Consider the following 26,197-nt stretch of genomic DNA (forward strand, 5'->3'; position numbering starts at 1 on the left):
AAGTGAGTTTCAGGAAAGAATGCATCTTCCAGGGGGCACAGAAAGTGGAAGAAACACCTGAATGGTGAGACTAGTTACCAGCAGAGGGTGCTGGCGTGGTACAAAATTCAGATTTTTTTTTTTTTTTTTTTTTTTTTTTTTTTTTTGGAAGAGGAAGTCTCCGATAAAAGACTGCGGGTGTGAGGCAAAATGTAGTAACTGTTTGATCCACTTGGAGGTCTGAATTCCCGCTGCTGCGGGCAGCTCCATCTAGGTTTTAGTGATTTCCTGTAATGACCACATGAATTTCAGGCATCTTCCTCAGCACGAACCCCTGACATTTGCTCCCGAATCCGAGCAGGATGGGGAGAGACTGTCCCGTTAGACTCCTGGGTTAACTGGAGATTTTTAGCAGGTCCTGGTTGCTCATCTGTGGCACCTCCGTGCATGAATTCATGTGGATTCTTTACTTTCTTATTTGCCCAGCTTTTCACAGAACTATTTTCGTGTGCCCTAAAAGAAAAAAAAATTGCCCAACTGTCAATCCAAGAGAGTCACATTTCTTTTCTCAGGAGGTTACCGTGAAAACAAGGTAACAAGTGCCTGGGAGTCTATACACAGAGGCTATTCACAGAGGCTGTGAAAGGTCAGGTGGTGGAGACAAAGCCCGTTGCGTTTGCTCAGTGGAAATTGGCCTTCTTGGCTGTCCAAACATGAGCCAGCCTAACCGGGACGTTTAGAAGAGCATCCTCCCCCAAGTAGGTCGCGGTGGATGTTCCTTTTACACAGAGCTCCCTAGTAAATACTGCCTGGCAGGGCCTTTGTGAACCTGCGCTTCTGAACTGCTCTTTCAGAAGACTGACAGCGTTCCGGGCTGGGAGTCAAGTGACCCACTGGGTTCCAGTCCAGCCTGTCTGGGCCTCAGTTTCCTGGTCGGCTCAACGACAGGGTTGGACACTGCTCCTGAGGTCTCTTCCAGCTCTCACACGCCACAGTCAGACGTTTCTGAGCGGCACGGCCGGCTCCGCCCTCGGGAAAGGGCCCGAGAGAAGGGACACTCCTCGGTCAGCACCAAGGACAAGGGCCGGGGCCCGCTGAGCCCACGCCCGGGCTGTTCCCCGCAAGCCCAGCGGTGGAGCTGGTGTTGGGGCTCTGGGGTTCGGGGGCGGCGCGGGGAGGGGGCTGTGCGTGCTGGGGGAGTGTTGTGGGAGGGGGAAGAGTAGCCCGGGGACTGAGCTAAGGCCGGGCACCGCAGCGGTCCCACCGATTCTGCGCCAAGAGGCCGCGGGCGGTTGCTGCGAGCCTCCGCCGCCTCGCCCTCCGCTCGGCCGCTGGGCACCTGGGGGCCCGTGAAGTCCTCCCCACGCAGGCGTTGACCCCTCCACCCCCTCCCTTCCCCAGCACCGCCTAGCTCCCCGCCGGGCCCGCGCCGCCGCCGCTTCCCTCGGGGCTCTTTGGACACGCCCGCGACTCCGATCGCACCCCTCAGGCTTGGGGGCCCGGGGCGACCTTTGCGCGCCTCCTGCCCCAACTCCCCGCGGGGCGAAGGGTCCCCACGCCCCTTTCCTCCCCCGCCCTCGCCCGCCCGGAGCCCCGCCCCTGTTTGCCCCGCCCCTCAAGCCCCGCCCGCCGTTGCCCCGGGAACCGCGGATCCCAGCAGCTGCAGGAGGCGCCCGGCCCAGCGGAGCAGCCCTCGCTGGAACCGCCGTCGCTCCAGCAGCCGCCGTCGCTCCAGCCGCCGCCGCCGCCGCCGCCGCCGCCGCCGCCGCCGCGCCCCAGCTCCGGCTCCCGCTCCCGCGCCCACTCGGTCGGCCATGCCGCCCCGCCGCGCCTCGGCGCCCGGTGCGCAGCTGCTGCCCGCGTCGGCCCTGCTGCTCCTGATGCTCGGCGCGGGGCCCCGCGGCGGCTGCCTGGCCAGCCCGGTTCCCTCCGCGCCCCTGCCCGCGCTAGGGCCGTGCGCCGCGCAGCCCTGCCGGAACGGGGGCGTGTGCACCCCGGGCCCCGCGGGCGAGCCCGGCTACAGCTGCACCTGCCCCGCCGGGGTCTCCGGGGCCAACTGCCAGGTGAGTGGAGTCGGCGGGCGTGGGGCGGGGCGCCGGCCGGGGACCAGCGGCTTCTCCCCGCCGGCCGCTGCGCGCTGCCCCGAGCGGGGCTCCAGCGTGCTCGACACCAGCTTCTCCTGCTTCCCGGAGGGGATGGATCCGGCCTCTCGGCCCGCGTGGGCGCGGACCCCTGGCCGACCTTGCAAGCGCCTCTTCCCTGCCCACCCCAGTGCTCCGGCCGTGCCGCCTGGGGCTTTCAGGGCGTGCCGCTCCAGGGCCTGGCAGCCACCCCAGCCTCGGTACTCCTGGCACGACCATTGGCCACCAAGTGGCGCGCCCCTCCTGGGCCAAGCCGAGCCACGCTCCGCTCGAGCGGGGTCTCGGTGCTTGCCTGGCAGCTCCGAGCGCCCCCCCCCCCTCCCCCGCAAGGTGCTCAGCGTCCGGGTGGCCCCTGCCGCCAGTCCCGCTGGACCCTGCGCGTGTCGAGGGTGCGCGGTATGGGAGTCGGGTGATGGGCTCCGTGCCAGGTGGTCGGACACTTTTCTTTCCTTTCCTCCAGCCTTGAGGGCTCTGACAAGGCAGCTGGAGGCCGAGAGGGCAGCTGCCTTCCCGCGGCCTGCCCCTTCTGGGCTTAGGGGGGAATGTTGCAACTGTCGGACGGGATGGAGGGGAGATTGTGCGTGCGGCCCGGGGTGTCGCCCTCCGGGCCGGACGCTTGGGGCGGCCAGCCAGGGCACGAGCAGGGCACTGGGAAGCTTCGAGGAAGCGCGGGGCGGCGCGAGGGATGGGAGGTGGCCAGCGGCCGCGCATGGATTTGGGATTCACGAGAGAATTTGGTAGAAAATAATAAATGAGGCTGGGTATACGCTAAAGCTCGGTGACATCTATTGACCTAAACATCAACATTTCCGAATAGGCGTTTCGGTAATGTCATGTTGGCGAGTAGAAAGAAAATCCCCAAGTCTCCACTCCAGGGCGGGGGCAAATAACAAACTTCTCTGGAATTCTTCAGTTAAACCAGGTGAATGTGGAACATATTTGGGAGCAAATGCTTTCTTTCATACATTTGGAGTGCAGGAGTTTGTTTTCATGAAAATTTTATAAAATGCTCCAAGAGTTACTTTGAGAATGCCCAAATGGACTCTTCTATCTGTGGGGAAGAAAGACCACAGATGAGATGAGATGAGATGAGCTTTGATTTTTGTTTTTGTTTTTTAAATAGAGGTAAACGGGATTGAGACGCTTGACCTTGACAGCCAGAATTTTTGCTATTCCCTAGATTTTTTTTTCTTTGGTAGCAAATTATCGGTGAATCTGTCTCTTCAGTGTTGTGTCCTTTGTTAACTGGTTCCAATAAGCTTTAATTCCCTCGCAGAGATGCTGCTGCTGAGTGTGTGTGGTATGGCCATCCGGAGTGGATCGGGGACATGACGACTCTTTGGGGAATTTGCTGTTGGAGCCTTTCTAACCATCAGGACAAAATCTTGCCGGCTAATTTCCCCTGTTGTTTGATGATTCATGTGACTTTTGTGAAGAAATGAGTTGCCTGAATGCTTCTATCAAACTGCTGATATATTTACATGTCTGAATTCTATCCTTGAAGGAAATAGTTGATTTGGACTCAGAGTATAGCAGGGATGGACAGGAGAAGGCAGGTTAGTGTGTCCTCGAGTTTGAGTAAAGGGGAAGAAAAGCTGGGCATTGGGAATTTAACCCAACTCTGAGATTTGTGTGTGTGTGTGTGTGTGTGTGTGTGTGTGTGTGTGCGTGACTCAAAAATTATAAGAAATCTTCAAGAAAGGCTAAGACCCCTGCAGTGTTTCCTAGATGACTAACAGAGAAGCACAAATATATATATATATATATATATATATATTGTCTTACGTAGTGGTGTGATATATAATGTAATTCATTCAGAAAAGAGTCACAGATACATAAATACTGCAGAACCAAGTGGTTCAAGACGGATTTGGGTTTCTTGTAGAGCTCCCATTCCAGGCAGTGTCAGCTACAGAGTGCTGCCCACCTGAGGAGAAGCAACGCTGGGTGTTCTGAGTTCCCCATTGGAGAGAGAGCCAAAATAACTGTAATTCTAACAGGAGAGATAGCAAATTTGGAACCCGATCTGGCTTGGTTATCCGGAAGAACTTAACTGAGATGATTCAGAGCCTTATAACCCTTACAAAATTGATTCCTGACCATTTTAACTTTATCTTTCATGATCTTGCAATAGTTCTCAAAACTCATTTTCAAAGGCAATCTCAACAGAGAAGATAAACAGAGGGGGAAAAAAAAAAACCCAAACCCTTACACATACTCAATTACAGATAAGGGAAGTGGATGTTGGCCACTGCAGCCTGGTGGTTGCTGAAATAGAAGCTGGTACTCACTGGATACATTGGAAATGGAATTTTACCTGTATGTGAAGAGAAACCTTTAAACAGAGAGTGTCACCCCCACCCCCAATCGCAAAGACAGTGTTAGCAGTGGGAACAATAGAACCTAACTCTGAAGTTTTGTTTCTTTTCTTTCTTTCTTTCTCTCTTCTTTTCCTTCTTTCTTTGTCCTTTTTTTTTTTTCAAGAAAATTAAGAAAGTCCTAAACCACTAGTCAGGATTAAAATGGATTAAGGCTGTTTTCAGCGTCCCTGTGGTCTGCTGACTGACTGTGCAAGCCCATGGATCCAGGCAGTGCTTCTGGCGTCAGCCGGTGACAGGAACTCATGGGATCTGGGAACTGTGTGATGTGAAGGCAGGATGTGTGGGCCACAGATAAACCTGCTGTGACAGGTGATCTAAACTGGCTGAGCCTCAGTTTCCTCATCTTTGGGAATGAGACCTACCTCACAGGGTTTGTGATAAAGAGTCTGATTTGGCTTTTTGACGTGTGACTGCCGACAGCTTTTCAGTATCACCCCACTTTCTTTGCTTCTGCACCACATCAGGGCAAGCTGAGAAAGCCTGGGTGCTTGGGAGGGGTTCACACCCTGCAAGACCCGCGCAGGCTCTACTGGCCCTCCCCTGTCTGCAGTTACCGCCCCCCCCCCTCGTTTCCTTTCCCTTTTTATAAATTAAAAATGTTAAATGTTTATTTATTTTTGAGACAGAGACAGAGCGTGAGTGGGGGAGGGGCAGAGAGAGAGGGAGACACAGAATCCGAAGCAGGCTCCAGGCTCTGAGCTGTCAACACAGAGCGCCACGCAGGGCTCGAACTCACCAACCGTAAGATCATGACCGGAGCCGAAGTCCATTGCTTAACCAACTGAGCTACCCTCCTTTCCCTTTTTTCTTAAGCAACCGGTGATCAATGTGGGAGCTGCCTGATCTCCCCAGAAAGCCCCATTGTGTGAGCAAGAACCTGTTCATACCCTGCTGGTGTGTGTGTGGCATTTTCAGTCTTGACATTCAAACCAAATTTTGAGTGGGTGACCATCCTGTCTGTGGGATATCCACAACAGCGTTTTGGGGAAGATTAAATTCATTATATGTTGTAAATCACCAAGCACTCATAGTTCCTCCATAAATTCCACCTCTTTCCCATCTTTTTGAACTTTTGCACACATTTTATATACTTATTACCTAACTGTATGAGGTAGATAGAACAGGTGTCGTCATCTCTTGTCAGATGTAGAAATTGAAGCTCATTTTGACTGAATGACGAATCTAAGATCTAGCATTATGATTGCCCTGAAAATCATACAACATGTATGTATGTATTTTAAGAATACTTATTTTCTAAGTCCTCTATCATACTTAAACATAGTAAATCATGAGGGTTCAATAGATTCTAAAAATATATATGGAAATCTACCCTACACAGACATGATGATGATGATCGATGATGACGATATTGATGATGGTGATGATGATAGTGGTGGTGATGATGGTGATGATGTTGATGGTGATAATGACGACAATGGTGGGGATGGTAGTGATTATAATGATGGCGATGGTGGTGGTGATGATGGCGATGATGGTGGTGGTGATGGTGTGATGGTGAATATGGTGGTGATGATAGAGTGTTGATGGTGGTGGTGGTGGTGATGATGGTGATGATGATGACGGTGATAATGATGACAATGGTGGTGATGGTAGTGATTATAATGATGGCGATGATGGTGGTGGTGATGATGCTGATGGTGATGATGGTGGTGGTGGTGATGGTGATGATACTGAGGGTGATGGTAGTTGTGGTGATGATGATGGTGCGATGGTGAATATGGTGGTGACGATAGTGAGGGTGTTGATGGTGGTGGTGGTGGTGATGATGGTGATGATGATGACGGTGATAATGATGACAATGGTGGTGATGGTGGTGGTGATGATAGTGAGGGTGATGATGGTGGTGGTGGTGATGATGGTTGCTAAGTCTTTTCGCAAGCACTTTCCATGCACCGGCACTGTTTTGGGGGCTTTACAGATGTAACTCACCAGTCTTCACAGTGTCCTATGAGCTGGGTGCAGCTACTGTCCTGTTATGTAGGTAAAGTGCAAACAAGTTACATGACCGGCCCAAGGTCACACAGCTGGCAAAGGGTAGAGCTGGCTTTTGAACCAGGTGGCTGGCTTGATGCAGAGCTGTGGAGTTTAAAGTCCAGCCTTGGTCCCGCCATTAAGCTGTGGGACCTGAAGCAAGGGCTATGACCTCTTGGAGTGTTGTCAGTAAAAAGAAGATAACGTGATTTGAGTCCGGTTCTGCTCTAAAACACCGACCTTGAGTGGCTCTGTCCAGCTGGGGTAAAAGGCCACAGGAATGACCATGACAGCAAATTCTTATGCCACATACAAAGTAGGACTTTCACCTCAGAGTTAGAACTCTGGGTCCTAGCTGAAGTTATTTTCCCATGATGACAAGCAAATGGGCACTAACTAAAAGAAATACAAATATTTCTGGTGGGTTTGAAAAAATCTTCAACTTCTAAAGGATTGAGACTGCTCTTCTCACCTTTCGGGTTCATTTGGCGAAGCAGGTAGGCATCAGAGGCACAGTGGCCGGGCCAGTTTTTCTTTTCTTCCGTTCTGTTGGGCCAAAGTAGGGATTATTTGAATTATTTTAGTTTGTGTTCTTTTGTTTGTAAAACTTTTTTTTATTATCATGAAATAATTCTTTGCCAAGTATTCAAGCTGTCAGACACCTGTTTGTTTCCTCCTTGCATGTTCCCTAGGAATCTTATCCTTTGGGATTATAAGGAAATGTGTCAATGTCTGCACTTGGAGAGAAAAGGGGCTTGCATAGCTGCTTTTTATGCAAGTTAATTTTACTCACAAAGCTGATTCTAGGATCCTCTCTTCTGATTAAACATGCTGACTTGAAACAGTGGTTCTGTTTCTGATGAATCCATTTTCGATCGGAGGCTGCTAACGAACAAAAGAGAATTCTGGCTCTTTGTACAGCTTTAGTTTTCTCTGGTGGACTTTTTGCACACACGTGCACACATAAGCTCACGTGCACGCATGCACACAACTCACGTGCACACAAACACATGCACACAAACTCACACATGCATGCTCACAAACTCACATGGCATTGTGTGCAACATGTCCAATATTAGCGGAGGGGTCAAGAGACATCGCTTCTTTCTCTGGCTTTTCTGTCAACCTTGAACCTCAGTGTTCATACCTCTACGATGGACTAATGTGTTTGCCGTCTTTTCTTTATAGAAAAGATGAAATTCACAAATGGGAATATGGGGAAGTTTCATCAATAAGTGGAAAGAACTATGGGAGAATGAATTTTAACACATTTTTTTTTTTTTTTTTTTTAAATTTTTTTTTTTTTTTTTCAACGTTTATTTATTTTTGGGACAGAGAGAGACAGAGCATGAACGGGGGAGGGGCAGAGAGAGAGGGAGTCACAGAATCGGAAACAGGCTCCAGGCTCTGAGCCATCAACCCAGAGCCCGACGCGGGGCTCGAACTCACGGACCGCGAGATCGTGACCTGGCTGAAGTCGGACGCTTAACCGACTGCGCCACCCAGGCGCCCCAACACATTTTTATAGAAAAGTAAAATGTTGCACAAATACAACTTAATCCCAAGAAAAAGGATTATAAAATTTCCATATAGAATAGGATTATATAGGCTCACAGGCAGTTTATTCCGTGCCTGTGATCATCTTCAGTGAACGGGCTCAGCTTTTTCTCCCTCCTTGGATGCATTATGCTAAAATCTAAATATAAAAAAGGAACAATTTGTTATATTAAAATTTTGATAAATGTGTGCCTCTTTTTATTCTGAAATAAATGAATAATTTCTCAGAAAATTCTCAGTCACCTCATTTTCCTTTGAAACGAGTGAGTTAAAATCCTATAACAATTTCAGTAAAAGAAAAACAGTTGCTTTTCTTGGTGCTGTTAAAATGAAGTTATTTTCCTATTGTGTTTATCTAGTGCATTCTTAGGAAACATCACTTTTGTCAGCTTGGCCACCTGACAAAAACACATTCTGTCTTTAGCTTCTTTGCTTAAGCTTCTCTTGTGACATGGTACCATCCAAAATGGCCTTGTTTATGGCTACGTTTCACAAGCATCGAACAGGAAAGAAAACCTATCTGCAGCTGAAGGGCATTCGAGTCAGAAAGCAGAATGCCCGAGCTGTATTTTTAGATCTCCTTATGGATTCAGTAGGCAGCTGTGGTCAGAGCTGTTTAACCCAGTGGCAGGGACTACAGACTCTTGTCCCCCAAACAGAAAATCCAATAACACAGCAAAGTTTTGTGGACAGAATTTCTTTATATTTACCCCTTCCTCCTTCCGTGATGCTCCCCTCACCCACACAGCTGGCCCCCAACCCTGGCTGCCTCTAAGAATCCCCTGCGAGCTTTCACAAAGATGAGTGCCTGTGTCCAACTGTCCCCTGTTCCCCCAGATTCTGACTGAACTGGTCTCAGGCAGAGCCCGGGCACTGGTGATTTTTAAATGCTGTCCAGGTGATTCTGTATGACCAAGAGTGAGACATGCCTGCTAGACCCTCATCATCTCCCCGCAACCTCCCCCGACCCCCTGCCTAGCATGTAGCACACGCAGAGAAAGCAAATGCAGTCACACCTGCTCTCGCTCATTCTCACCAGAAGAGCATCCAGTTGCGAAGGGCCTGGCATTCCTCGCCCACGTTCTCCTCAAATGGCAGGGGTTTGCATCTCAAAGTAGACTGGAAGTCTCCACGAAGGAGCCTGATGGATGATGTGTTCTGGAGTGGAAAGAGCCCAGTGTGCATTGGAATCCAGCTCTGAGTGCATTGGATGAGTAACTCATTGTCCTGTGGTTTGGTTTCCTCATGGAATCCTGATGCCGACCTTACAGGCTGTCGTAGCTTGGAAACGTATCTGGCCCACTAATAGCCCAGGAGGCACCCAATAAAAAGCTATTGTGCACACCTACAATAGGAATCTTATTTATTTCATGCCTTTCTTTATAAAAGTGGGGAGTTTAGAAAGCCCTTTCCCTTGGACCAAAAAAAAAAAAAAAAAAAAAAAAAATTGTTTCCTACCTGACTTCCAAAGAGACCGAAATTCCATCAGTAGAGATTCATTTCTTTGGTTCTGATGTATCAGATGCTAGAAGACTTGGAGTCTGGTGCTGACTCCGCACAGCATTCACTTCTGTTGGTCGGTTCCTCCTCTGTGCTCCACTGACCAAGTGGGTGCCAAGAACAGAGAACAATGTGAACTGAGCATGTGCTCTGGCCTAGACTTTTATGGAGTTGTTCACTGCTTTATTTGAACACTAACCTGTCTTCCGTCAACATTCATGATGTGAGTCTTAGGGAGTGTCTTCAAGAGAAGAGGCTTCCCTCATCACTCCTCCCTGCTCCCCAGGGCGAGGGAGGGCAGAACAGGACCCAAGACAGGGACGGGCAACTAGACGACTGACAGGTATCCAGTGCAGGGGCTGCACATAGTAGGTGCCCCACAAATACTGCTGAATAACCAAGTGGCTTCAGTGGGATGCAACTGTGGGCACCCTCAGGGCACTGGGCACCATGGGGCAGATCTAGGCACACGGGGAGGGACACTGGTGAGGATTAGGAAAGCACATGAAGACAGATTTAGCCTGTTTAATAACTTTCCCTAGTTCCAGGTCTGTTCTGGGCAGTGCATGATAGTTTTCAGTAAATCCTTTGCAGTAGCCTTGGCTTCTAATCCCCTAATAAAGCTTTCTTTTCAAAATACTTTTCTTACGAATTAAATCAGGGGTGGGCAAAGGACAGTCCATGTCGTGTCTCTCCTTCCCCTCCACGCTAAGAGCTAACAATGGATTTTAACGTTTTTACATGGTTGGAAAAAAAATCAAAACGAGAGTAATATTTTGCGATGCGTGAAAATATGGGAAATTAAAATTTCGATGTCCATCAATAAGGTTTTATCGAACACAGCCACACCCGTGCTTTTAAGTATTGTCTGTGACTGCTTAGGAGCTCCAGCGACGAAGTTGAGTAGTTGTGACGATATGATGGCCCACAAAGCTGAAGATATTTATCTGGTCCTTGACAAGGGAAGATGTTTGCCGAATATTTCTGTAAATGTTGGAAAGAATTTACCTTTGCATTTTCATTTACAGTACAACCTTGGTTTGTGAGCATAATTCGTTCTGGAAACATGTAGGGGTGCGTGGGTGGCTCAGTCGGTTGAGTGACTGACTTCGGCTCAGAGCATGATCTCGCAGCCGTGAGTTCGAGCCCTGCATCGGGCTCTGTGCCGACAGCTCAGAGCCTGGAGCCTCCTGCAGATTCTGTGTGTCTCTCTTTTTTTGCCCCTCCCCCACTCGCACTCTGTCTCTCTCAAAAATAAACATCAAAAAAAATTTTTTAAAATAGAGCATTCTGGAAACATGCTTGTAACCCAAAGCACTTGTATATCAAAGTGAATTTCAAGAACCATGGGTTCAGTTGTGATCATGTGACTTTGGGGCATCACGTGCTACTCGTATTACAGGATATCGCTCGTTCGTCAAATTAAAATTTATTAGAAATGTTTGCTCATCTTGCGGAACACGCACAGAACAAGTTACTCACGCTGCAAGGTTTTACTGTATTTGACTTATCTAAAGGCTGGTCCTCCTTGCTCCCCCTTTTTTCTTCCTCCCCCGGTCCCTTCTCTTTGAAGGGTGTCTACAGCCAGGTTCCAGGGCAGAGAGACACATGGACAGATAAACAAAACCCTTGTTGTCTTCAGATTGCTTTAATCCCAGGAATCATCCTCGACAGACTTTAGCTTTTCATTGCCCATCAGGCCTTGGTTTAACGTGTTTGGACGTTACAGTTATGGCCGGTTTGCAAGGAGGCAGGAGGCAAAGGAAATGGTAGCTGTCAGGAGCTGGGGTGTGAATTTAGAGATTAGAATCTATGCCCACTGATAAGCTTATTAGGTTTCTTTACCCTGGTTCCTCACTCATAAATAGGAAGGTTGGAAAGATTAAGGGGAGTAGCTCGTGAAGCCCTCCCACAAGCTCTGACCATACAAACTATTTTTATACAAGTGGATGGCTAAGGAAACTTACCTGGGGGTCACACCGCTCGGTGACAGTGGGCGATCTGGGCCCTGGCGCTGTGGCTTCGAGTAGAGTGTTTTATTACTACTGTACTGCACTTCCCTCAAACTGTGCTATGTTTATGACCTTGAACGTGAGTGCCCCAGGGGACCAGGAGAGGAAGCAGGGGTAATGCCCCCCATTCTGGCAGTTTTAGTCTCTATAAGGATGCTCTGCGTTTGTACAATGGTACGGTTTTTCTTTCTTCAAGGGAGAGAAAAAGCATAAGGCTCTTAAAGAAGAGCGAGCATTTGAGACACGAAATAAGTGTATTTAAAAGAAATCGCCTCTTGAGAAGAGAAACATGTCTGCTATCTTTGCTAGCAGTTCCTGAAAGCTAGCACATCCTTTAGAATTTCAATGCTGGCCTTTACCTGCTGCTTATAGTTAATTTAAAGAAACATTTGTCATCCCCTTTGGGCTTCAGAGGCAAATTGAAACTCCTTCACGGAAGGCATCCTGTGGCGGAAGTAATCACGAGCGATGAAGACGAGCTAGTACTTTTTTTCACGGGAAATCAGGACCAGAGTCTGTAGTAAATGGGCTGATTTCTGCCCAGATGGAAGCGCACCCAGTGAGGGGGATGGCCAGTCTCCCGTGACATTCAGGTTAGATTGTTGACATGTGTTCTTCATTAAAGAAAAACTGCGTGCTTAATTTTTAAAAAAATTTCTTTATTTAAATTCAAGTTAGTTAACATACAGTGTCGTATGGGTTTCAGGAGTAGAACCGAGGGATTCATCACTTACACGTGACACCCAGTGCTCATCCCAACAAGTGCCCCTCCTTGGTGCCCGTCACTGATTTAACCCATCCTCCACCTTCCAGCGACCCTCAGTTTGTTCTCGGTATTGAAGAGTCTCTTATGGTTTGCCTTCCTCTCTCTTTTTATCTTATTTTCCTTCCCTCTCCCTATGTTCATCTGTTGTGTTTCTTAAATTCCACATATGAGTGAAATCATGATATTTGACTTTCTCTGACTTATTTCCCTTAGCATAATACACTCTAGTTCCACCCACGTTGTTGCAAATGGCAAGATTTCATTCTTTTTGATCTCACGTTGTGTATATATACCACATCTTCTTTATCATCAGTTGATGACATTTGGGCTCTTTCTATATATAATTTGGCTATCATGCTTAATTTTCAAGCAACATGGAATGTATTAGAGCAGGCAAAGTGTTAAATATCTCCTCAGTATATTACCTTAGAAAGGGAAGACTTTGTGCAGGAACCGCGAAAAGAAAAACAAAACCTCTAACTTCAAACTGACCTCCGTGTTGTTCCTTGTACAAAGGGTTTCCAGACTTTTTTCTTTCTTTTTTTCCCATTAAGTTATAACTCACACACAGTGAGATTCACCCTTTTAAGCATTCAGTTCTATAACTACCACCGTAATCAAGGTATGGAACAGCTCATCACCCCCATACATTTCCTTATGCCCCTTTGTAGTGAACTCTGTCTCTAACCTCATGCCTCTGGCCACCGTCGGTCTGATTTCTGCCTTTATGGCTTTACTTTTCCATAATATCATATAAATGAGATCATACAATATGTGTGCTTTTGAGATTGAGCCATGCGGTGGTATGTATCCAGCATTTGTTTCTTTTTATTACTGCATAGTATTCCATTGCATGGATATAGTATTGTTTGTTCTTTCACCAACTGACGACATGTGGATTGTTTCCGGTTTTTGGTGATTGTGCAGAAAGCTGCCATAAACGTTCACGTGGAGGTCGTTAAGCAGGCACACCATTTTCGTTTCAAGTAAATACCCAGGAGCGGGATTACTGGGTCGTGTGGTAAGTGCAAGTTCAATTTTATAGGAAGCTGCCAGACTGTTTTCCAGGATGGCTACAGCATTGTGCATTTTTATCTGCAGCAAGTGAGAGTTTCAGTTGCTTACGTCCTTACCAGTTCTTGGTGTTGTGGGTGATTTAGATTTTAGCGGTTCTAACAGATGTGTAGTATTCTTACGTTGTGATGTTAATTTGTATTTTCCTAATGGTTAATGATTTTGAACATCAAAAAAATATGCATTTGCCATCTATGCTTCTCCTTTGATGGGTACAAAGTTCTTTCTATATTTTGAGTACAAATCCTTGATTTGATATGTGGCTTGCAAATATTTTCTCCTAATCTGTGGCTTGTCTTTTCATTTTCTTAACAGTGTCTTTCAAAGGGCTGTTTTTAAGTACTGGTGAAGTCTAATTTATTAATTGTTTCCTTTTGTGGTTTGTGCTTTTCTGTGTTCTAAGAAATCTTTGACCTAAGGTCATGAAGATTTCCTTCTGTTTTCTCCTAGAATTGTATTGTTTGAAGTTTAGACTTGGGTCTCTGACCCAGTTTGAGATGATATTTGTGTGTGGTGCAGTGTATTGGTAATTTTTATTCACTTTTGGCACATGCTATCCAGTTGTTCTAGAGACATTTGTTGACAAGACTATCTTCACTGAATTATCTTGGAAATTTTATTGGAATCGTTTGACCATAGTATGTGGGTCTATTTCTAGACTCTATTCTATTCCATTGACTTTCTTTGTTTTAAGTTTATTTATTTATTTTGAGACAGGGAGTGTGTGGAAGGGGCAGAGAAAGAGAGGGAATACCAAGCAGGCTCCATACTGTCCGTGTGGAGCCCGATGTGGGGCTCAAACTTGCAAACCGTGAGATCACGACCTGAGCTGAAATCAAGAGTTGGGCTCTTAACTGACTGAGCCACCCTGGCACCCCTCCGTTGACTTTATGTATTTATCTTTTTGCCAATTCCATACTGTCTTGGTTACTATAGTTTCACAGTAAGACTTGAAATCAGGTTGTGTGAGTCTTCTAAGTTTATTCTGCCTGCCTCCCAAATATTACACTTTGTTTCTCTGATATTCAAATTTAAGTGGGAGTCTATATTTTGAATTTACTAAATCTGGCAACCTTACCTCAAAGGCTTGACTAATCCCTACTCCAATTCCCAGAGATTTTCCTGAAGAGTACATCAATGGCACTTTAAATTCTTGCAGAACAATTATATAGAACAGAACAATTATATATATATATATTATATATATTTATTAACTTGAATTAAAAACATTGATTTTGCTCATAGTTTTACATCTTCATGGGCCCTTTTAAGAACAACCGTCAGGGGCGCCTGGGTGGCGCAGTCGGTTAAGCGTCCGACTTCAGCCAGGTCACGATCTCGCGGTCCGGGAGTTCGAGCCCCGCGTCGGGCTCTGGGCTGATGGCTCCGAGCCTGGAGCCTGTTTCCGATTCTGCGTCTCCCTCTCTCTCTGCCCCTCCCCTGTTCATGCTCTGTCTCTCTCTGTCCCAAAAATAAATAAATGCTGAAAAAAAAAAGTTAAAAGAACAACCGTCAAACTATGTCAGGGCATTAAAATCTGTGAAAATATAGTGAAAAAAGCCCATTGGTAAACTTACCTGATCTTCCTTCCAACCCTTCTACTAATCTCATGCTTCTGCACCAATCACTGTCTGCATTTTGGTGTGTAGTTTTACATAGAAGCATACATGAAGCGGATGCAAATACTCATCTATACACACAACTATAATGTATAGAAATAAAAGCATCCTATAAATACTGTTCTGTGACTTTTTCTTTGTCTATTTTGAACATCTTACTTTGAATATGTCTTAAAACAGAAAGCGAACTCATTCTTTTTGATGGCTGAATAGTATTCCCTTGTGTGGTTGTGTGACTATGTTTTAGTCTTTACTGAAGTACATTGTTTCCATTTTTTCACTTATAAATAATGTTTAAGTGACTATACACACACACGGTGACATATATGTGTATAGATGTCAAAAGCCACATCATTGAATATTCTAATATTGCTAAATTACTATGCAAAAATGTTGGACAGGTTTGCAATTTACTAACAGCATATGAGAATGCCTATTTACCCACATTTTTGTCTTTATGGGTTTTCCTATTTTTCTTTCTTCTTGTGTGTGTTGACTGATAGACACACTTGGCATCTCATTGGTTCTCTTTGCATTTTAAATATTATAAGTGAGGGAGAACACTTCTTTTTTTTTATTTAAAAAATTTTTTTTTCAACATTTATTTATTTTTGGGACAGTGAGAGACAGAGCATGAACGGTGGAGGGGCAGAGAGAGAGGGAGACACAGAATCGGAAACAGGCTCCAGGCTCCGAGCCATCAGCCCAGAGCCTGACGCGGAGCTCGAACTCACGCACCGCGAGATAGTGACCTGGCTGAAGTCGGACGCTTAACCGACTGCGCCACCCAGGCGCCCCGAGGGAGAACACTTCTTAAGAATTGCCTGTTCTTATTTTTGCCTAATTATCCTTTGGGTTACCTTTTTTTCCTCCCATTGATTTGCAATAGCTCTTTGTTATTGACGGAAATTAAGCCTTGTCCTTTCTGTTTAAATCTCTTTTCCCTAATTTATCATTTTTCTTTTGGCTCTGTTAATGCTCGTTGTTTTTCTCTTTAGAGGCTTATAGTTTTTGTTCTTATTTAGCCAAACTTGTCAATGGTGTGGTTCATTAATTTTAATTACAACTCTAATGTTTGATACCAATACTACACTATATAATATTTTGAAAGTCACCTGATTTGAGCCAGGAGTTTGCTTTTGAAGAATTCCATTTTGGCCTAGGTTTATATTGATAGGCTCATCCTATTGTCTTTTGGAATGTACAATTAAATATAGCCCCACTTTATGACTATTTTAAGAAGGGCTGGCATGGACTTCCTAAATCATATTTAAATACTTGTAATTTATCTTGACTTTTTCTTGAGCCTGAAACACTGCAACCATTTTATTAAGATCTTTCTTCTTCTTCTTCTTCTTCTTCTTCTTCTTCTTCTTCTTCTTTTAAAAGACATACTCAGTGCGTTGTTCCTTTAATAATTGGCATGGGTTCCTTAGTATTTTGTTAAAATCACCAAATTAGTTGTAATGGCATTATGGGATAATAGAGTATTTCTTAAAAGTTCTTGATTGTGTAATGGTCTGATTACAAAAAGTGTTGTTCATCCCGGCTTAGGCAGAAAAAGGTTCATCTTAATATTCAGCAAAATGCAAATTTCCCTTCTTCTCTAGCCTCCATATAATATTTTTTAACATGCCCCCCCCCGCCGCCCGCCCTGAGAACAACCTCCTTTCTCCTGGCCAGGAATTTTTGTGCTCCTCCAGCTTCATTTTCACTCTTTAAAATTGGCCATTGGTTTTTTCGGTTGTGCAAAAGGGAACTCTTTCACTTCTATAGAAAAGCCTCGTAATGAGAAAATAATAGAGACAGAGAAATGAGAACTAATATTAGCATTTCTATGAGGCCTGAAATAAACTCTCAGTTGGAGAGAACTAAATTTAATGTTACTATTTTTGTCTTTCACAAAGGGAGGGTAGCACAGGGGGTGGGGTGGGGATTTGGGAGCTGTACTGACCCCAAAGGGAAGCACTCTTTTGTTGTTGTTTCCTAAGAAAAACAGTTGTTAGTATTCTGTTTGACCTTCATAGTGTTAAAAAATGCCGCTAAAAATGAAGCTGACCCTTTTTAAACATCACAGTTGTAATTTATGTGGTTTCTCTTGCTTCCCTCACCTGCAAGGGTCTTTAGAGATGTTTTGTATGTTTAGAAGAGGTGTTTTTCAAGCAGAGCCTGTGGGAATTTGGGGAAAGTTGAGAGCCTACTTTCCTACTCTTGTATGTTTGTGATTCCCTTAAAAACAGCCTCCTCGGTAAAGCTGGGTCTTCTGTCCCAGAATGGAGAGTCTTTACTCTTGCCAGAGCTCACTCACCAAGAGACCTGCTTCCTTCGTGGCTCCTCCAGATGACAGGTTGTTTGCCTCTTGACATAAACTCTTAACCTGAAACCTGGAAAAAAGCACACCTTACTGGAGAATTCTAGCGTTCTATTCTAAAGGCTCTGACCGGGGCGCCTGGGTGGCTCAGTCAGTTAAGCGGCCGACTTCGGCTCAGGTCATGATCTCACGGTTCGTGTGTTCGAGCCCCACATCGGGCTCTGTGCTGACAGCTCGGAGCCTGGAGGCTGTTTCAGATTCTGCGTCTCCCTCTCTCTCTCTGCCCCTCCCCTGCTTGCACTCTGTCTCTCTCTGTCTCAAAAATAAATAAACATTAAAAAAAAAGGCTCTGACCATGGTGCATTGGGAAGAAGCTTAATGCATAGAAAGGAACACCGATGGATGTTGTGTGTATTACAGTTGAGAGACAATAAGGTCTTGAAATATCCCATGGTTTCTCATAATCCCAAGTGGCCTGAATTATATATCATCCCAGGTATATCCATGGGATCTGTATTATCTAAAAAAATTTTTTTATTGAGGTACATTCACGTAATATAAAAGTAACCATTTTAAGGTGAACAATTCTGTGGCTTTTAGCACATTCACGATGTTGTGCAATCAACATCTCTGTCTAGTTCCAAAATGTTTTTATCACCCCGAAAGGAAATGCTATACTTATTAAATAGTTGCTCCCTATCTTCCCTTCCCCCCGGTGGCTGGCAACCACCAATCTACATTCTGTCTCTATGAATTTACCCGTTCTTGATATTGCATGCAAATGGAATAATATAATTTGTGACCTTTTGTGTGTGGCGTCTTTCACTTAGCATAATTTGAGATTCATCCACATTATAGCATGTATCAGTAGCTCCTTCCTTTTTATGGTTGAATAATATTCCACCGTGTGTACATATGACATTTTATTTATCCATTCATCCGTTCATTTGGGTTATTTCTACCTTTTGGCCATTGTGGCTAATGCTGCTATGAACATGATTATATAAGTAATTGTTTCAGTACCCGTTTTCAACTCTTGGGGGTATATAACTAGGAACAGAATTGCTGGGTCATATGGCAATTCTATGTTTAACTTTTTGAGGAACCCCCATATGGATTTCCATTTGTGTTATCCTCTTATACAGCCTGAGCCCCAAGATCCTCCCTTGGATGGCTACTTGCAGCTTCTACTCACAGGCCGGACTTACGTCGTCTTGTTATTGTCCCTGCCTGGGCACACAGCAGCCCAGATGTTCACTCCTGGCCTGGTTTGTGGCCCTAATTTCCTTTGACACTCTGCTTGCCCAACTCTGTGGTCATTGCATGGAAGAGCCCAGCTTCCTGTGGCGCTGGCTCTGGAGGGCCTGTCAACGGAGAGTTCTCTTCTCTGGCTCAGCCTGAGCACTGCCCCTCCAGTCCAGTGATTCATGCCTCAATCTAGTTCCTATTGTCTGCTGAGCTCCTTTGGGAGAAATAGAGAGATTGCCAGGGCACTTGTGCCACCATGAATAAGTGACCTTAGATGTCATCGGTCCAATTGCCTCATTTCACTGAGGAGGAAATGAGGCCAGAAAAAAGTGTGCAAGGCCATCTGGGTCATTAGTGGCTGGATAGAGCTTGAGAAGGGGCTTTAACATCTGGTTGGGTGTCCTTCAAGATACCCTGTGTAGTCCCCTCTCCTAGGCGCAGGCACCCATCAGACACATTCGGTATGTTACAAGGAGAAACAGAGCCTCTCCAATGGTCATTGTGGGTTATAATATCATCTGAGCTCACTTGTTTGTTAAGGAACTAGCTGATGAGGGTTTATGTAGAGCACTTCTATTGTTAGTTTTAATGAGTTCAGTGTAAACGAGTTCAAGTGGGCTGTGGGGAGGGATCTCCTGCATCCAACGATGAGCCAAAGCATGGTGGGCCGGCCGGAGATCCCTTGTTGCCTAGCAGTCATCCCCAGGCAACTTGATTCCTACAACCTGAACCTGGTGAATGTCTGCAGGAATGGGGATGGGCAGTGCACTTGGGAAAGGAGTGGGAATGGGATGTTTTGCAGGCTTGATATGGCTCCTAAGGCACAGCACCCCCTTCTCCCCAATACTAAACCAATACAAACCAACCAACTTCAGGGAGATGGCAGTTCTGGAAATTCTGGAGAGTTTGTGGCCCACAGAAGCTCATAAAACAATTGAATCCTCAGGTCAAGAGTTCAGTGTGAACCTCTGCTTACCACCAATCCCTCTGTTCCCATGACGTGGGGTCATCCAGGCCTGCCCTACTCACAGCCTGACCGCGAAGTGCTCTTTTTTGCAGAAAACTGGGAGTGGAGAGGAGATGGCATTCTTTGCTTTTCATTGCAAGGCTAACAATCTAGGGAGCTCACCATTCTGATGGCCATTGATTAAAATGGTCAATGGGCGATGATTAAAATGGTATTGGAGGAGATAATCAAGAGGACGTGACTGTGGGGTGACTCATAAGCTGAACCCGGGCAATCAAAGGCTCCCCAGTCCCTCCCCACCCTTGGAATATACATCATGCCCCCTGTTCCTGCAGTCAGAGCCATTTTCTAGGATGCAGCCTTGAGAGAGTAAAGAATTGTTCAGACCATTTTGACAGTGACTGAACCTAGTTAAAGCCTCTGTGTAAACTTGTAAGATTTCTCAGGTAGACACAGTGATCTACCACCCAAGACAAGCCTGGTATGTAAGTTCCCTTGCTTATTTACCTTCCCCCTGCATCTGGAGTGGCCTGCCTCATTCTTTGGTCTCTCCTTGCCCTTTGTGTATGGAGGGCAGTTTTACTTTTCCTTTGGGAAGTTTCCAAGTTTTTGAACCAACAAATGGCACCATATTTCATAGACTTTCAGCACTTGGAGGGATTCTAGAATTCATCTTGGCCAGTTCTCCAATTTTGCAGAAGTAAGTGAAAGCCGATGAGATGAATGTCAGAGTCAGGAGTGGCATATCCAGGGCTGTCTTCACCGAAGCCTTTAAGCTCAGAATCTCAAAACACCAGCAACAGTCTTCTGGGGATGGGCGTGGGTGGGGATTTATAATAAAAATGTTCTCATGGGCATTCAGATTCAAATGAAATATCCAGTTACTTACATGTCTAACCCTGTGTGAGGTTTCTTCCCTCATGTTTTGTAATTATCACATTGTTTGGAGGAGGCATTTCCTCTACTTGATAGATGAGAAAACTGAAGTGGATAGAGATTCTTGGTGATGTGCCCAAGGTCACACAGCAGGTGTTGAGAATGGAGTCATCTGTCCTCAAATGCAGTGCTTTCTTCACATTATCACAGCTGTTTTCTCCTCCATATAATATAGAATAAAAACTCTTTATACCAGGTGCTGAGCACAGTTCTCAAGTACATACTACTTAGTTGAACGCTATGTGGAATGAATCGGAATGGTGCAGTATTAACTGTAATCATCACGTCATTTTATTTTTGACAATCAAGAGCCATGCTAGATGGGCAGGCCATTGTTTTGAGATGAACTTGCAATGTAAAACCATTTTCATCTGGATTGGAGGCAGTTTTTCTGCATGGCTTACTACCTTTGCCCAACGCCATCAGAAATAACTATTGAAAGTATGATTTTATATTTTAACTTATAGAAAAAACCTCTAAAGATAAAATTAGTTTTATTAAAATCATTATTACCTTACACAGTCACTTATAAAGTTCAGTAATGTGATTAATGACAGCTAAAAGCCAATGGAAGTTCTGATTTTAAGGTGGTTGTGATTTCTGTGTGTTTGCGGAAGTATGAACAGACCAGAAATACAACGAAGTGTTTGGGTTTTTAAGTAGAAATATAGTTGCTTAAATGTATTTACATTCCTATAAGGACTTGAGTGATTAAGTGGTATCTAATTTTGTCATCTTATGGATGGGGAAAAATGAAGACCAGAGAGGTTTGAAGACCAGGAGAGATCAAAGGTTTTCCATGCTGTCTGTATTAACTAAAACTCTTTGGTTGCAAGCAACAGAAAACTCAATTCAGATAGCTTAAGCAAGAAGGAAGTCGTACGTTCATGTGACTGAAAAGCAGAGGCATGGCAGTATCAGGGGGCTCAACTAATATCACATGGGCCGTGAGTCCCTCCACTTCTCAGCCCCGCTTTCCTGTCTTGGCTTTATTCTCACATTCCAGATAGTGACCCCAGGCAGCTCTGGGGCAGCATTAAAGGAACAGAAAGCATCTATTCTTTAGTTGCTCTAAAAGTCCTGAGATTAGATCTGGTTGGACTGACTTGGGTCATGCGTGCACATCTAATCCAATCATTGCGACTAAGGGGTTGGATTCTGCTGATTGGCCAAAGCCGGGGTCATGTGCCCCAGCTAAACCGCATGGATCAAGATTGGAAAGAGGTCTTTTCTTAAGGAAATTGGGGTACTATTCTTAGAATGAGGGAAAATAGGTATTGGGAATGAAGTCAACAGATTCCCAATATACCCTACTGCCTTTCTCTTTGTGTCTCTTCATATTTGAATGGAATGTCACCAAAAATGAATTCCTCTGTCTGCTTCTTTGCAGCCACGATCTATCTCACTGAGACTTCTTGGTGGGGCACTTTTTGTGGTGGCTGAGTATAAATTTAATTACCCATATTAATCTCTATTGTCTCATTTCTAGTGGTGATATTTTATATTGGAGAGCATATCAAGATAAGTTAGTTTCAAAATATTGCAATATATATTTTAGGAGGACTGTAAATAATCTCTGTCTTTCTCTGTGTCTTACACACACACACACACACACACACACACACAGAGTTAAAAATTTTTTTTTTTAACGTTTATTCATTTTCGAGAGACAGAGAGAGATGGAGCATGAGCAGGGAAGGAGCAGAGAGAGGGAGAAACAGAGTCTGAAACAGGCTCCCTGCTCTGAGCCATCAGCACAGAGCTCGATGTAGGGCTTGAACTCATGAACTGTGAGATCATGACCTGAGCCGAAGTCAGACACTCAACCGACTGAGCCACCCAGGCACTCCCCCCAACCCCCAACAGAGTTTTAGAAAATGTGTATGTGTTTTAATATCTGGCATTCAGTAGTTGTTCACAATTGCTTATCTAATACACATTTCATCTTGATTCCACAGACATATAAATTAATAAATGGCTTACAGGTGATAATCAGCTGAAGTTCCCTCATCAGTTAACATTCTCTGATGTGAAAGTGATTATTGCAGGGATTTAGTGGTTGATGTAGTAGGAGGCATGAGACTAGGAATCAGATGACCTAGGTTCTGGCTTGGCCACTTCTTAGGATGGAGAAAGAATTTGTTTTGTAGGAGAGAAAGTCACAACTGACTAGAAATGAAGACTTCAAATCAATCAATCAATTGGGGGAAATCAAATGGGGGAAAACAGACAATTGTCCTGTGTAGGAGAATCCAAAGTAATAGATATAATGTTCCTTCAAGGAGGGGAGCCTAACTCCCACTCCTTAACTGTGGAGTGTGCATGGTGACATCTTACTAAAGAATACAGTGTACAGGGGCGCCTGGGTGGCTCGGTCGGTTGAGCGTCCGACTTCGGCTCAGGTCACGATCTCGCGGTCTGTGAGTTCGAGCCCCGCGTCGGGCTCTGGGCTGATGGCTCGGAGCCTGGAGCCTGTTTCCGATTCTGTGTCTCCCTCTCTCTCTGCCCCTCCCCCGTTCATGCTCTGTCTCTCTCTGTCCCAAAAATAAATAAACGTTGAAAAAAAAAAATTTAAAGAATACAGTGTACAAAGGGAAGATAAAGGGCACTCTTACGGTGGAGACACCAGACAACTACCACCTCATCCAGGGGATCAAGGTCAACATCAACAGGGATAAATCACCTTAATAGTATGTACCCTTGACATGATTTGATGAAAATTGTACTTTGCTCCTGTGGTTTTCTTCCCCCGAACTCATATCCCATCTAATTATGAGAAAAACAGCAGACAAATTCTAATTGAGGGAGATTCTACAAAATACCTGACCGTTATGCCTCAAGACTGTTAGAGTCATTAAAAACAAGGAAGCCCCAAGAAAAAAAGTCTCATAGCCAAGAAGAACTTGAGAAGCCGTGATGGCTACATGTAGTATGGGATCCAATAACAGAAAAGGGGACATTAGGGAAAAACTAAGGAAATCTGAATAAAGAACAGACTTTAGTCAATGGTAATGTGTCAAATTGCTTCATTAATTGTGACAAATGTTATCACACTAATGTAAGATGTTAATAACAAAGGAAACAAGGTTTAGAGTATATGGGAGCCCTCTGTACTATTTTTATAGCTTTTCTTTAAATTTGAAACTATTTAAAATAAAAAAAGTTTATTAAAAGAAAATGACGGATTTGACCCATGCTTTGATAGTCTTGAGTTACTATGGATAATCCACAGTTGGCTTTTTAAAGAAAGAGAAATCAATTTAGTTTGCTAGATATCTATAGTATTCTTAAAATTATTATAGTAATAATAGCTAATATTTACTGTGTGCTGGGTCATCTTCTAAGCACTTTACATATGCTAATTTATGTCCTCTTTTTAACCACACAACAAAGTATATGCTGTTATTACTGTCATCATCTCCATACCTCACTCTAATTTTACACAAGATGAAAATGAAGAACAGAAAGGTTGAGTAACTTGCTCAGATTCACACAGTAAGTGGAGGAACTGGGCTGTAAACTGTGTTCTTCACCAGCATGCTGTACTTTTTCTGTTTTGCTTTGGTGCTACACATACTCTGTCTTAACTAGCTTAGATTTGTGACCCTTTTGTGTTCGAATATTAATAGTATATGTATATATAGGTGTGTGTGTGTGTGTGTGTGTATGTAACAGGAGACTTGTAGGATTACCACTACCCAGCTTTCAGTCATTTTGTGAGATTCAACATAGCAGTAAGCCCTTCAGACTGACTAGGCATGCTTATGTTCTTTATAGATCCAGTACCCCGGAGCTCCCACTGTGGCACTGATCTTTAATATATTCCATGTTTTGAGCCTAGGACAAATTGGCACTAGGAATTGGTTCAAAGTACATTGGTTAAACAATTGGTGTTGGAAAAACTAAATATCCACATGTAAAAAAAAATGAAGTTGGACCCTTACCTTACACCATACAGAAAAATGAACTCAAACTGAATCAAAGACATGAATGTAAGTGCTAGTAAGTGCTAAAACTATAAAATTCTTGGTAGAAAACATAGAAGAAAAATTTCATGACATTGGATTTGGCATTCGTTTCTTAAATATGACACCAAAAGCACAAACAACAAAAGAAAACATAAGTAAATTTGACTTCATCATAATTAAAAACTTCTGTGCATCAAAGGGTACTATTAACAAAGTGAAAAAGCAGCCATCGAATAGGAGACATATTTACAAATCTTATATCTACTAAGAGACTGATATTCAGAATATATAAAGAACTCCTAAAATTCAATGACAAAAAAGAAAACAACCAAATTAAAAAATGAGCAAAGGATTTGAATCAACACTTCTCCAAAGAAGATATACAAGTGGCTAATAATCATATGAAAATGTGTTCAACATCACAAGTCATTAGGAAAATGCAAATCAAAACCACAGTGAGATATCACTTCACATTTTAGTTATAAAAAATCCAAAATAACAGGTATTGGGGAAATTGGAGCCCGTGTGCATTGCTGGTGGAAATGTAAAATGGTATATCTGCTGTGGGAAATGATATGGAAATTCTCCCCCCCAAATTAAACATGAAATTACTATATAATCCAGCACTTCTACTTCTGAGTATATACTCAAAAGAGGTGAAAGCAAGAAACTGGAACAGATACTAGCACACTCATGTTCACAGCAGCGTTACTCATAATAGCCAAAGTTAGAAACAACTGAATCAACAACTGTTGATTCCTGGATCAATTAAGATCAAGCCTACATAAATATTAAATTGATGGATTTTTCTAGTAATTTGTCCAAATAATCTAAAATATCCAATTTATTGGCATAAATTATTCATAATCTCCTCCTGTGATTTTTAAAGGACCTGTAGGATCTGTAGTGATGGCTCCAGTTTTGTTGTTGATATTTGCTATTTGTGCTTTCTCTCTCTTTTCTCATAGTCGTGCCAGGAGTTTATTGATTTTATTAGTCTTGTCAAAAATTCCATCTCTTTTTTTACCTATTTTATTAATCTCTGTTATCTTTATAGTTTATATTTTCAACTTTCATTGGGTGTAATTGATGTATTTTGTTTTTTTAATTTCTGGAGATGAATACTTAACTTCTTGATTTTTAAGTCCTTCTTCTTTTATAATATATATATTTGTGGCTATACCTTTTCCCCTAATCTTGGCTATAGCTATGTCACACAAGTTTTGGCATATATTATTTTCATTATCATGATTTGAATTTGTTTCTAATTTACCTTGTAATTTTTCTTCTGCCATAGATTATTTAGATTTGATCATTTGGTTAATTTTCAAGAATTTTGAGATTTTTCTAGTATAATTGATTTCTAATATAATTCCACCATTAATATTTTGATTGTGAATTTGTATAGTTACTTTGTTCTGTAAAATTTTTGCTATGTATTTTATGCATATAAATGCATAATTATTGCATTTTCCTAGTGAATTGAATATTTCATTCAATTTTATCATTTGAAATGTTTCTTTTTAGCTCTAGTATGTTTTTTATTTTTTTAAGGAAATATTTTTATTAATGTTTTATTTATTTTTGGGAGAGAGAGAGAGAACAATCAGGGGAGTGGCAGAGAGAGAGAGAGAGAGGGACAGAGGACCCAAAGTGGGCCCTGCACTGACAGGAGAGAGACCGATGTGGGGCTTGTAAAGTTTACCATGTCTATATTGACACAGACATATCAGCTTTCTTTTGGTT

General features: G+C 43.8%; 1 protein-coding gene across 1 annotated transcript in view; it reads left to right on the plus strand.

The window, feature by feature from the left end:
* The first annotated feature begins 1,758 nt into the window (after positions 1-1,758).
* The window catches only part of DNER (delta/notch like EGF repeat containing), a 321,726-nt gene continuing 297,287 nt past the window's right edge, over positions 1,759-26,197 (plus strand). The window contains exon 1 of the mRNA XM_047873611.1: positions 1,759-2,042. Within this exon, the coding sequence (XP_047729567.1) occupies positions 1,794-2,042 (249 nt within the window). The 5' untranslated portion in view covers positions 1,759-1,793. The remainder of the gene's footprint in view (positions 2,043-26,197) is intronic.

The sequence above is a fragment of the Prionailurus viverrinus genome, chromosome C1 (assembly GCF_022837055.1).
Source record: "Prionailurus viverrinus isolate Anna chromosome C1, UM_Priviv_1.0, whole genome shotgun sequence".
NCBI classification, from domain to species: domain Eukaryota; kingdom Metazoa; phylum Chordata; class Mammalia; order Carnivora; family Felidae; genus Prionailurus; species Prionailurus viverrinus.